Genomic DNA, 14000 nt, shown 5'->3' on the forward strand with positions numbered 1-14000 from the left:
GTGCTGTTAAAATGCTAATTTTAACAACACGGCTATTAAAGAGTTCGGTTCGGCTGATTGCAAGAAACAATTTGGTTGGAAACTTTCGCAATGAAATCTTCGTAAAGAAAAAAATGATCAGTCTACTTTTAAGAAACTACAAAATTCCCTACTTCGGTTTTTGTACGTAATTTTTGTAATTAGCTACTTTGTCATCGGCAATTCTAAAATTTTAAAAATCTGGTACTCAATAACAATGTAAGTTCAGGTGGTTAAAGTATGATCTCAATCATTCGACTAAAAATCAAGCTCGCTATACTATACGCTAAGTCTTAGTTATAATTTTATGCGTTTGTAACAAAAAGAAAATTGGCGGAGTTGTAACCCAAGATAAGGTATCGACCCAAAACATGTACGAAGTTCGGTCTGGCCCAGAGTTGGCAAAAGCTGTTCGGTCTGGCACATACCTGATTTTTGGTCTGTTTGGTCTGGCCCTGTACGCGACCCAATTCCTTCTGGTCCATGCCTGTTTTGGGTCGAGGACCTCATCCTGGGAAGGCACATTGTGTCTATGAAATAATAGTCGAGACAATGCAAGAATGCGTTGGGGACTGCAATTCTAAAGACCAGTTGTTGCCAACTTCATGGTAACAGTATGCAACAGTCTGCTAACTGTATTGAAGGAAAATCAGTTGAGTGAAATTACTTTCAATCGATAAACACAGCAAATAATTGAAAATTGCAATAACTATTTTAAAAAATTTTGCATGCAGAATTTTCCAATTGATTTGTTAAGGATCAAGTCAATCTCACCTCATTGTCGGTGATTTATGATTCGAAACGGTAGGATTATGACTCGACAGACCGGGTCATTGTTCCGAAATACCAGATTTATGAATAGAAAGACCGGGTCATTGTTCTGAAATACCAGATTTATGATTCGACTTACCGGGTCATTAACTTCTTCCGGGACCGTGTATTTAACGACCCGGAATGACACCCCCCCCCCCCAGACGACGTTTTGTCGAGTCATATTTCTATCACCTCGCCCCGGGTATTCTTCTCGGAAATTTTATTTGATTTTCGGTTCTCTCTCAAATTCAAGCTCTCTTTCTAAATCAGTTGAAGTAGGAATTAAGTAAATTGAAGCTATTTACTCAAAATTGGTAGATTAAAATTCTATGAATAGAAATTAAATGAAAAAATCCAATATGGGTTTCAAAACTCATCAGCAGTGCGGTTTTTATTTTTCGGGTTTATGTTTCGAAATACTGGGTTCTGTTGTGGAGCTGATGTTCCTTCATGGTATGAAACAACTATTTATTTTTTGAAAAACCGAGTTCATTGTTAGATGTAACAGGACAAAATGTTTTTTATCAGACAGATAGTTTGACGTCCAGGATTAACACCCCCATATAATGTTCTGTCGTATCATATTTCTGCCATCTATTCTTGAGAAGGAGTAAAATTGAACTCGATAGTGAGCATTGGGAATATTTCAGATTTCCAGAAGGCGGTGAACTTTCTGCAGGAGTTTCTGTTGAAGCTGTCTGAGACTCACGAACAGTCGGCAGAACTGAGAGACAGTCTCAACATGTGTCTGTTGCATTTGCAGAAGTACTATAAGGTAAAAACCCCTCAAATGACATCTGTTTTATAGATCGAATTGACCTCTGTTCATACGATCCGCAGGAAAAAATACGATCAGTGATCTGTGTGAGATCAGATCATTTCACGTCTTTATGACCTCTGCTCAGATCATCACATATAGAGACAAATTCAAATCTAAGTTTATTATGTTTCCCCGAGTGCTAACATTATGCTTGAAAAATTAATAATCAAGTTCCTTGGTTTTTTTCTTTACATGGCCAACACACTCATTAAATACACTCTCAATGAAAAAAGAAAAGTCATTCAAATTCTTATTTGTAGGTTTGAGTTTCGTTCATACATTTTTCTAAGTCTTCGTCAATCTTTTAAATCGAAATAGCAGTGAAAAACAATATTGCTCAATACAGTCGTCTTGCAGTTAGAATTCAACTTTTATTTTAAGGCAAATCAAGGCTCTGGGGATCAAGTTCCACTTTTCGTGGGAATCTTTCCTTTTAAAATTTTTCTACTTTCATAGTTTTCCGATGTATGAGCTTAAATATTATCAAGAGAAAACAAACTAGCACTATTATTCATACAATGTTTAAAGAATGAGGAATCGCTGAAAATTGCTGAAAACCGATAAATGTTGGCCATTTACGTTTCACAATTTCGTTTTATTAATGAATTTCTATAAGTAAAATAATTTGGCAGAATATAAGCATCTATAGAGATCAAAATTTTCATGGAAGATCTTGCGAGACAAATTGTACATGAGAATAGTTTGCCCAAATAGAATGGCGCTGCATACAATATACCTTGCGAACTCCAAATACTTGGAACTCTAAAAACACTGTATTTCAAAATTATTATCTTTGTAAACAAGATTTTTGAGAAGCAGTAAATTACTTCACGGACTTGAGACTCAGAGCAGTTGAGCACTGAACCGCCACATGTAGGCCATTTAGCTTAGTGGTTAAGATTATTGTTTACATTTCTTGAGAACGATCGGTGCAAATTGATGAAGGTGTTTCTATATAAACTATTTGAACTACATTTCAAACAGATATTTGAAATCGTGGAAGCCAAAATAAGTTCTCGTAACTTTCGATATAGTTTCCTAGTTTCCTATCAATTTTGGGCAAGTATATATCTAATGCACGTGTCTCTCTTTCCATTTTTGGAAAGAACAAAGTAAACCAGTTAAATAGTGACAGCAAGCTAAAATATTTCAGATTGCTTCAAAAACTGGAAGCAACTGTCATTACTATCCATCATTTTGTGATTTTGTGGTTGCACAAAAAGCTCTGATGAACAATTTTGTTTCATTACGATCCACGGTTATTATATGTTGTTTTTATGTTTTGAATATTGGGTGATGTTTTACTCAAAACTTTGACACTGTTTTCCGCTAAATCTATTTAACGTATTAATTTTTTCCGGAAGTTTTGTTATAAACCATTTGAAAATATTCTCACCACAATTTTTTTAGCGTTGAGATCTGATTAAACGCTTAGCAACAATTAGTTCTTTAATTTCAGGATAAGCAATTCTTCACCAATTAGTTTTTCTCTTAATTCTACATAATTGACAAGTTATAATACGTTTATATGCAGCATTTGGTGTTATTGAGGCGAATCGCTGAGAAAATAGATGAAATTTTTCTCAATTCTTTCTCGGTTATATGAGCATTATTGCAAAAGTTAGCCGCGCAAAATACATATTAGTGATGGAATATAAATCTAGTGTCAGCAAACTACTCAAAAATCTTAAGAAAGCTGCTATGTAAGTAATGCTTAGCTTTAATTATTATTTACTAAGACACAATAAATAACTAGTATCTTGCAAACTTGATAACAATAATTAGTATTTGCAACTCTTGATCAATATATTTGAAACTAAAATTCAGTCAAAATAGCAGTGACAAATAATTCTCAATGAATATTGCTCAATACAGTTGTCTTGCAAGTAGAAATCTATTTCTATATAAGGCAATTCAAGGCTCTGGGGATCAAGTTCTACTTTTTTTATTTTTCTTGTGGACCTTTCTTTTAAAATCTTTCTACTTTCATAGTTTCCGATGAATGAGCTGACTTATTATCAAGAGAAAAAACTAGCAAAAATATTCTTAATTTTTTTGAAAAATAAGGAACCGTAAAAACCGATAAATGCTAGCTATTTACGTTTTACGTTTTTGTTTTTAATGAAATTATCTAAGTAAACTATGTTGGCAGAATATGAGCATCTATAGAACTGAACTTTTCCATGGAAGATCTTGCGAGACAAATTGTTACATGATAATTATTTGCCCAAAAAATGTTGCTGCATACAATATACCTCGTGACCTCAGGAGCCAAATACTTGAAACTGTGCTCTAAAAACACTGTATTTCAAAATTGTTAGTTTTGTAAATAAGATTTTTGAGAAGCGGTAAGTTACCTCACGGACTTGAGACTCAGAGCATTTCAGCTCTGAACCGGCACAAGCAGGCCATTTAGCTCAGTGGTTACAATTTTCTACCCAAATTAAATGTTACAAAAACCCACGCGGAAACTCCAATCGTATATAAAGCAATCCTTGTTGGCTGGAGTTAAGTTGAACATATTATTTTTCTTTCAGTAAATTTTACTCAAAAGACTGGCCAGTTTAAATTTTGGCATGATCAGAGTACTGGCCATCCTAAAAAACAGAATGTCTCTAGACTGATTCAGCCTTGATTTGCTCTGCCACCAACCTCCGGGTTGGTATGATATTGCATCAAAACAATAAGAAAGCAAGATCGTGCAAAATCATTTTTTGGCACAAATCCTGTGTAACTATACACAGTTACACCAAACAAGCTTTTGAATTACGTATACCTTGATAATTATTTGTTCTTAGTTTGGTTTTGCTTCGTTCCAGAGTCTGAAGAGCAGAACGGATGAGTTGATTCGTGGGGGCGGAGGGGGAGGAGGGGTGGTAAATGAACACAATGTCAGTTTGAGCTCATCCTTCTCGCGAGGATTCAGCCCCATCACGCCATTCAGGGATGCTCCAGATAAGTTAGTGGCACTGATATACACTAGTCTAACTTTTTTGAAATAAACTGAAGTCAATTAATCAAAAATGTAAAAAAAAACTTTCAAACGAGATTGATGCCTTAATTTAAGCACAAAAGATTTAGAACTCTACTTATGAAAAGAACAAAATGGAAAGTGGTTATAGAAGACCATACTGTACCCAACTTGTTTATTCAAACACTTAAAAAGTAAATCTCGACTCAGAAAAACACATGGGACTTTTACTCCAACCCACTTTTTCCACTTGAACTTTTGCTTGGTCCCATTTTGTATTGCTCGACTTTTGCTCGACTCATCAGGTCAATCTGGTGCTTTTGTTGACCAAATGTAACTCCGTAATGTGAATTGACTAATTAAATAAACTACAAAGGTTCGGTTTATTCAATTCGTGGGTCAAGAAAGTCTAATCATGAGTGCTTCAAAAATTTATGTGCATCACTTCATTGAAACGTTGGAGAAACCCTAACTAAAGAAAAAATAGAACTGACAAACGTTGGACGGATATTTACCTTGCAAAGTTTTCATTTGCTTGAATGAAATTACTCGAAATTGACAGCGCCATTCACGACCATGTTTTAAGATAAGGTTGTAAGCTTGTATGGAAATTTGCGACAGTAAGTGCATTTAGCCATTCCCCAGTGATTCTGGAATTTTTATCGTGTAAGATCTCAAAAGATGCTGATCAAGAATCTTTATCATGTAAGATCTTATCTGGTCTTACACGATAAAAATTCTGCCGTACGTGAAGTTTATTCAAGTAAGATCTGATAAGATACTTATCAGATCTTATAAGATAATAAATCAAATTGGTGAATTGTTATCTTATAAGATCTGATAAGTATCTTATCAGATTTTATAAGTTTTGCTGAATTGTTATCTTACAAGATGTGATAAATATTTTATCAGATCTTACACGATAAAAGTTCATGTAGGGCTGAATTGTTATCGTGTAAGATCTGATATGACATGCTTCAATGATTTCAATATAAGCGTATAACGTAGTCAAGTTCTTAAGAAAGTAAAAGAAATAATCGGTCAACTAACCAATTTAGAAACAAAAAAAGTTTGCGATTCTATTTTGACGGCAGTTTAATTCTGAATCTTAACTAGGAACTATGGCTAAACTTAGCAGTCCAAGATAGTTTCGTCTTTGAGGAAAATTGAACAGCCTAGTTTGATAATTACTGCCTCAGAAAAAGCCACTAAACCTCCAATAATCCTTTTCACTATATGTTATAAGTATCAAAGGCCAATATAAGATAATTTTCCTTTTGTTGCTCTGACACTTAAGTGTTGCAAGCTGTGACTTTTTGGCTACTGCTTGAAAGCAACCCTGTTTTGTCTTTAATATGTAGAACATGTCAAACTTAAAGAATTTTCATCGTATAAGATCTGACAAAAATCTTATCAAAAAGATGAGTTATAGCTTTCCGAATGTTTATCCTACAAGATCTTATAAGATTCTTATACGATCTTACACGATAAAATTTTTTTGTCAGGCAGAATTTTTATCGTGTAAGATCCTATAAGGCAAAATTTTTATCTTGTATGATCTGACAAAAATGAACTGTTATCGTGTAAGATCTTATCAGACCTGATGAAAAAAAAATTTCAGCGTGTAAGATCTGATAAATTGTCTTACAAAGTCTTAGTCAGGCGACGCATAATCTTATAAGTACTTATAAGACAATTTTGTAAGAAATTTGTAAGATCTTACAAGATAAAAATTCTCAAATGTCTGGGGTTATCTCTATTATCCGCGATAAACATCAACATTGAAAACAAAATATCAATTAGAACAAAATAATTGAATTATAGGTAAGTTCTTATTATATTTTTTAATGATTATATTATTATTATGAATTATTATATTTTTTATTTGCCGAATAATTACCAAAAAATCTGAAACTAAATTGAAACAATGATTACAATGACAAAAATGGACATGGAAAAAATCTAACAGTTTGTGGCAACAGGAGTTTGAAGTGAAAAAAAATATGGCAATGTCTGGTCTGGCAATTCAGTAATATGAGTGGGAGAAGTAGAAGATAACACAATTTAATACAGTTAGATATTGACCAACAAATTTGTTAATCGATGTAACCCGTTGAATATTTTTGTAGCTGTCTGCCAAAAATCATGCAAGTTGCTTTGATATGTTTTGAAAAGTAAACTTTGCCACGGCTAAACTCTCATGACAAACTACTGTCACGTTATTGAGGACTAAAATTTACGCAAATTAGACCACAGATTTTAATTCCGAAAATCCACATTTTGATCATGGCGCGATCTGAGGAGACTATGTTACTTACTAACTAAAGCAAAAAAACCAGAAGAAAAAAAAACGAAACAGTTTTAGTTCATGATTTTTCCATCTAGTTTTTTTGTCATGAGATTGTCTCTTCTCGAAACATTTTGAAAAGCTTACGTTATGGAATGCTCCACTGCCTAAAACAGTAAATCAGCAAAAACTGTAAAACCGGCGATAGCAGTAAAACCGCTTTCCTTCAAGATTGCAACGTAACTGTTAGTGTTGAAAAACCACTGAAAAGCACTTAATTTTCGTGGCAAGAGTATTTCAAAACCCGACTCGTCAAAGACAGTGGTTCGAAAGAATCTCTAGGAATCCTAAGAAAAAAGAGCCAAACAATTTCAAACAATCTTAAACACACACACAAACACACCCACGCACACAGACACAGACACAGACACAGACACACACACACAGAAAGAGACACAGACATACACACACACACACACACACAAAAACACACACAGACACGCACACTCATACAAACTCACACACATACCCACACGCACACACACACATAAACTCTCACATACACTCTCTCACACACAAGCACTCACACATACACACACCCCGGGCCGAGATTTCAGACTTAATCCACCCCTAATTAGCGGGGATTAGCGTGTAATGCGTATTCTACTCCTATTTATCGGGGAAAAGAATGTAAGAGTGTAATTTCAATAAATTACACTGTATTTACACTTTTTTTCTCCACCCATTTAACACTTTTTGCAAAGAGTGTAATTTAGGGCGGACTGATAAAAAATTATACTCTTACACAATTACCTTTATAACCGAAATTGAAACGTATAATGTTAGAATCAGTTGGCGGAAGGGTTAATGCTCAAGGTGAATGTAACATGTTCGAGAGAGGGAAACTGCGGATCAATCCTCAGTACATCCTTTCACTTTTATTTTTAAAATTACACTCTTGTAATTACACTCTTCCACCGTTAATTAAGCGGAGAAATAGGGTTGTAATTTTTTATTTTTACACTCTTTACACTCTTTTCCCCGTTGTTTTTGGGGGAAATCCTCGGTCCGGGACAGAGACACGCACACACACGCACGTTAGCACGCACGCACGCACGCGCGCGCACACACGCACACACATACCACACACACACACACACACACACACACACACACACACACACACACACACACACACGCACACACACACACACACACACACACGCACACACACACACACACACACACACACACACACACACAGACACGCACATGCTCACAATTCTTTTTTTTCTGAGAAAAAATATATCCTTAATTGCCTCTCTCCATTTTTCAGCTTATGTTAGATTTAGAATTATTATTAGTATCGTTTGTATAATTACACTGCTTATAGTTCTCAACTTATCCTACACAATAATTCGGTCTTCTTTTCTTCAGATTCCAGTGGCGTTGGATCAACTTAGAAAATCCGTCTCTCTTCAACCTCACAAAGAGTCTCCAGTCCGGAGTATCTCCCACTCGCTCCTCCTCCACTGGGGGAGGGGGTGGTATGAGTGAGAGAAGCCAGACTGATCTATGCCAGATAGCCCCCCTACTCCAGGCAACCAGAGAGGGCGATATTCAAACTGTCAATAGAATAATCAGTCAAGATGGTACGAAGACTAATTTATTCACCGCTAATTTAAAGCAACCTGAACAAAAAAAACTACTTTCTCAGGTCTTCGTTATATATTCTCCGGCCAATTTTTGGATCGATATAAGAAAAAAACTTAGAAATTTAGCCCAAAATGCGTTTCGGCAGAATTCAGCCAAAAAAATTGACCTACATGTGACAAAAAAATGCACAGGAAATGAGAAGAAATAAAAGTTTAAAAATGGGTGGCTGAGCTGGAAAAAACTAAAAAACGTACTGTGTGTGTTTCTGCAAACGAAATGAATCTAATTTTTTATGCAATTTATAACATAAAGTTTTCTCAAATATTTGCTGCTTTAGTACCCTTTTGGACGTCTTTATGTGGAATTTTTCTGAAAATTTTACATGAAGTAGAAAAGAATAATTCAGTATATTATATGTAAATGTAATTAGAGAGTCCAAATATAGAGCTTTCGTTTTTTACTTTTTTTCGTAATTTTTGTTTTCCTATTCCTTCCCCTTCCATCATTTTAGATCCTCAATCTTTGACACTGCAGAAAACACTGAACAGGGCTACAATTATTATCTTCTTTTGCATATAAATGATTTGATAATTAGTTTAAAAACCAATTGTGTGTTATTGTGTGTTTAGGCGTTGTTAGTTTAGAGAAACTGGATGGTCTGGGTCGGAACTGTGTTATGTATGCAGTGCATTATAGACACACTGCCCTTTTACAGTTCTTCCTACAACAACCCAATGTCAACATAAACCACAAGGCACACGGTAAGAGACTATTTTAATATATACAATTGAATGACTCGTTTTGGGGAACAAAATGGTGAAAAAAAACAGTTTTTTAAATGTTGTCAAAATGTGATATAAAATCATGTCAAAAAATGAGATGGTGCCAATTTACACTTAACGAGAGGGTGCTAGCCTACTTTTGACTTTTAGTATAACTATGAATTGAAGACTGTTACCCGGAATAATATCATGAAATGAAATGAAATAAAATAGACTAGTGATATCTGATAAGATATGTCATAAAATTGTTAATCTTTTGAGTTATCGTCAGTTATGATAACTAATTTGAGCCTGCAAATACAGCTTGTTTCCATAAAAAAGAATATAATACTGAGCTCATAACCAACTTGGTTCTGAAGTAGAACTATTTTTGTGATTTTTTTTAATTGAATTGAAATAAGTGACAGTTTATTCTGATCACGTCGGTATTTGCATACTGAACAATAATATACTGACATTTATCAAATAACAGATATTTTCTGATATTGGTACACATTTTACTAATTTTATTATGATTGTTTTCTTGTGTCAGACGAGTCGACAGCAGTTCATAGAGCTTGCCACGACAACAACCAAGAAGCACTACAAGTATTGATAGAAAAAGGGGCCCAGTTGGAACTGAGAGATGTGGAAGGTCGTGCCCCTCTACACTGGGCAGCCACAATTCGACCATCTCAACCCCCAACTCAGGAAATGAACTCAAGTGATAAAGAAAATGAAGGTTGTCACAATTCACAAGAAGGAAATGGTGTTACAGGTCAACAGCAGCAGCCTTCGTGTTTGCAGGCTAGTTATTCAGAATCGAGACCTTTCCATTCTGTGACATCCCTGGACTAAAAAGAAAACGGAAAAGACTGGGTCAATAAAAGACCGGAAAAAGATTCGAAAATTTTTCATTGAGTGGAACCATTTTTGGGTTCCAGTTTATCTCAATTTGTGCCACTTTAGTAGAAATACCAATCCCGAAATATCACTATTTCTTATCTCTAATGGCATTTTTTCTAGATTTCGCACGTCTGAATACTATTAAAATTCCGTTTTGAGATTTTCTGGAAATTATGCAAATGTGCCGACGGCCGATCGAAAAAGGTCGCTCATCTTTACTAATTGTTGACATCATTCGTTTTCAGATTTTGGTGAATGCGGATGTAGATGTACAAGTACGAGACAACAGTGGCATGACACCATCTATGTGGGCATGCAGAATGGACTGTCTTCACTCTCTCCAAACACTTCTTTCTGCCTCACAAAACAGAGCTAACAACAGTGCCAACAATCAGCATCAAAATACTGTGACGTCACTGACAGGAAAAGGGGGAGTGGGAGACGAGGTGGATGAGAGTGGGTGGGGGTGGGTGCACTGGGCAATCAGGAGAACGGAACCTCTCACATGCCTGACGGTAAACTACCAAAAACTCAGTCAAATTACTGTATAACCAAGGATTTTTTATTGCACTGGTTGAACAGCTTTCTGAAAAATTTGTAAGACGGAGCTGAAATGCGCTGATTCTTCAAAAAAAAAAATCTTGTATATAAAACTGTGCAGAAAGACTAAGAAGTTCTTTCTGAAACTGAAAGCTGAAAGGCGTTGAAAGATAAATAGTGAAGGATAAAAAGTATCAATAGTATAGTTGAGCAGTTTCCGCAATCTTTTTTTTCATTGAAAACTTGTTAGCATTGCGAGTTTATTAGTTTTTTTCTCGAGACTGTTACCGCTAAATCCCTCAGCTTTGTGTGTATATATGGAGTGTAGTTACTTCACCGTAATTATACCATAATGGGGGGCTATAATTGGGAATACATGTATTTTCATATGCCGTTTTTGGAGCTTGGGCTTTCCAATTGGCATGTCTGGAACTTAATGCGCAATCTCTTTACATGGGATACAATTCTTGTCAAATGGCTGTTTTTTAAAGATTTTCGGCCTATATTTCTATTTTGTCGTCACTGTATTCCATTTCCCTTCAATTTTTTGCGTTGAAATTAAGTAGTATTCATATATGACAATAGTGAAAAAATGTTGATAAATTTTGCAACCGATTCTCGCAAAACAGTGTATAGCTAAATTTCGCGTTGTAGAAGCATGCAATTTTAGAAAGCGAACAGTTCAGACAAAAAACTTAACATACTTAACAAAAATAACTACCCTTAATTAGCATTTGATATCACCCATCATAAGGTCAACCCCAACAACCGTATAACTTCGGTACGAGTCTTGGCCGAGCTGTTTCCAGAGTGAGCCTATTCTGCGACAATTGTGTTGAGAAAAAGTTGCTAAGTAGAACTGCTGTGGAAGATCCCTTGTCAAGAAAAAAGTCTCATCATCACACTCCGACCTACCTCTGGGAGGTCCCGAGGCACGTTGAGGGCATACAAAAAAATCCAAATTCAAAGTGTGGTAGTTTCTCATGCGATAAATTATTTGGAGTTCTATCGATTGCAATGAATCGACAGAAGCAACAGAGTACGGAAATTGTTTTTTTTTCAGATTAGAACTTAATAAACATAGCAGTACATGTCCTGAATTACAATCCAATGAACTGAATCACCTAATGACCTGACAGTTTTGCATCAGCAAGAAATCTGCAACATCAAACTAAGACATTCAACAAAAGTCATTACCTTATACGCACAAAATTGAACCAGCAAATCTAAAAGCAGTTGAAAATCTCTTATTCAAAGGTTGATTATTTTACGATTTGCCTTTAATAACGTTTTATAAACATATTGACAATAGGTAATGTTAAAATGAGTACAAAGTACAACAACTATGTGCTAATCAATGTAATCAAACTGAAAATGGACAAAAATTCAATAAATTGAAACAAAAGAGTTTACTAAAAGTCAATGGCGTCAAAGAATGAGAACAAGATAACTACATGGCAAAAATCTTAACCACGGCGTACAAAAAATAGTCAGAAGTCATGAAGAATCACTAAATGCTCTTAAAATTAAAATTGAAGGCAAGATTTAAGATTCGCAAATTCATCGAAACATTTCAAAAAATGATGCTTCACTACGTGCAAATCTTAACTAAAAAATTGAGCTAATAATTTGGTAGAAATTCATGCCCCAAAAACAGGCTAATACGAGCAAACTTTTGAGATCCAAAATAAATTTAATCGATTAGCAACAAAAAAACCAACATTCATTTTTGATGAAGTTAGTGTTAAAGTCATAAAAACGATTGTTACGACTTGAAGCAACTAACTAGATTCTACTAAAACCCCGTAAAAACCGATAAATTCTTTCCATAATGAGACTAAGTGATGAGACAAGAAAAATACAACCAACACTTAAAAACTTCAATTTTTAATAAATATTGATATTGAAAACGAACGATTTAAAAGTCATAGATCGCATAGATAAAGTTGAAAACATTAGTTCAATTTCTTAAACTTCTTTCGAAACCGATGGGATATGTCAATAATGAAATGAAGATTTGATAACTCAGCAATAACAACAACAGAAGTTAGCAAAACCGAAATGTTCGCAAATTACTTCTGATAATGAACAGCGTATAATTCGTAGATTACATTGAGCAAAAACTAAAACAACCAATTTTTTAACGATGCCTAGCGATAAAGGAGACTGGTCACAAATGAGAATAATAGAAAGAACAACGAAATGCATTATAAAAACTCACAAAAATCAGAAACTACCTAGTATGACTTGAAAACAATTGGTGTCAAAAAACGCCTTAGTTTTGAACTGAAACAATTAGGCCAAGTGATTTAATCCCCATTAGCAACCTTTGAGACCGATCTTTATGGAGGTTAAATGATGAGGCAACAATAATTACAACAAAGATTCGCAATCTCAAAAATTCGGTAATAATTTTTGAAAAAAAAATTAGATTTGTCATGTAAACCACGAGGTATGAGATATCGCCAACCAAAGAGATAAAGATACTAAGCGATAAGACAAAAAAATTAAACTGTCAATAATCAATTTTTCACTATGTTTTTGACAACAAATGTTGTCAGTGTCATAAAAAGCATTAGCTTCATTGATGATTTTAAGCCATTGTAAAATGGTGCAATGAAAATACCAATCATTTTAATTAATACGAATTAATATGAATCGTTTTGATAGCATTCAGGGGACGAATCACTGAAAATGGAAATAAAATTGAGGCAGGTGAATAAAGTCTCTCGAACCAATTTGGCTCTCCAATTTAAAGTTAAATTTAAAAGTAACTACGTTTGAATATTACTCTCTTTCTTGCTCTCTATATCTACACCAAGATGACCAAAATCACTGCTGTAATTTTACTTTTCATTGGCGCAAAAAAAAACGAAAAATGTTTGAACAAATTTTTAAAAAGACAGCACACCAATACAATTAAAATTCCGTGGATTGTAATAATCTATATCCGAATTTGAGTACAGCAGTCTATATTTAGTACAGCTTTGCAAATTTGGCTGGGAGTTTTATCATTTTTGTAATATAGCCAAACTAAATGCAATTTTTTGTCAAATTTAAATTGGAGAATTTCATAAGTTGAAGTAAAATTTTTGAAATTTTTTTACTTCAACCAGTTTTCAATAATGGTAAAAAACAAATCGGAAAAAATGCATCTGAAGAATTAAAACTATACTCAAAATATTGAAAAATTACGTCTTGCTTTTTTTGTTTCGTTATGGTTGATGT

General features: G+C 34.5%; 1 protein-coding gene across 1 annotated transcript; it reads left to right on the forward strand.

Annotated features, from left to right (window-relative positions):
* Positions 1–1481: 1481 nt before the first annotated feature.
* On the forward strand, positions 1482–10747 carry LOC142357323 (uncharacterized; the record flags this gene model as incomplete). Its single annotated transcript, XM_075408971.1, has 6 exons — positions 1482–1606; positions 4471–4610; positions 8347–8561; positions 9195–9326; positions 9880–10133; positions 10478–10747. Coding segments are annotated over 6 exons (1136 nt in total), but the record flags the coding sequence as incomplete, so codon positions are not given.
* Positions 10748–14000: the final 3253 nt, after the last annotated feature.

The sequence above is a fragment of the Convolutriloba macropyga genome, unplaced genomic scaffold (genome assembly GCF_964194025.1).
Source record: "Convolutriloba macropyga unplaced genomic scaffold, txConMacr16.3 SCAFFOLD_6076, whole genome shotgun sequence".
NCBI classification, from domain to species: domain Eukaryota; kingdom Metazoa; phylum Xenacoelomorpha; order Acoela; family Convolutidae; genus Convolutriloba; species Convolutriloba macropyga.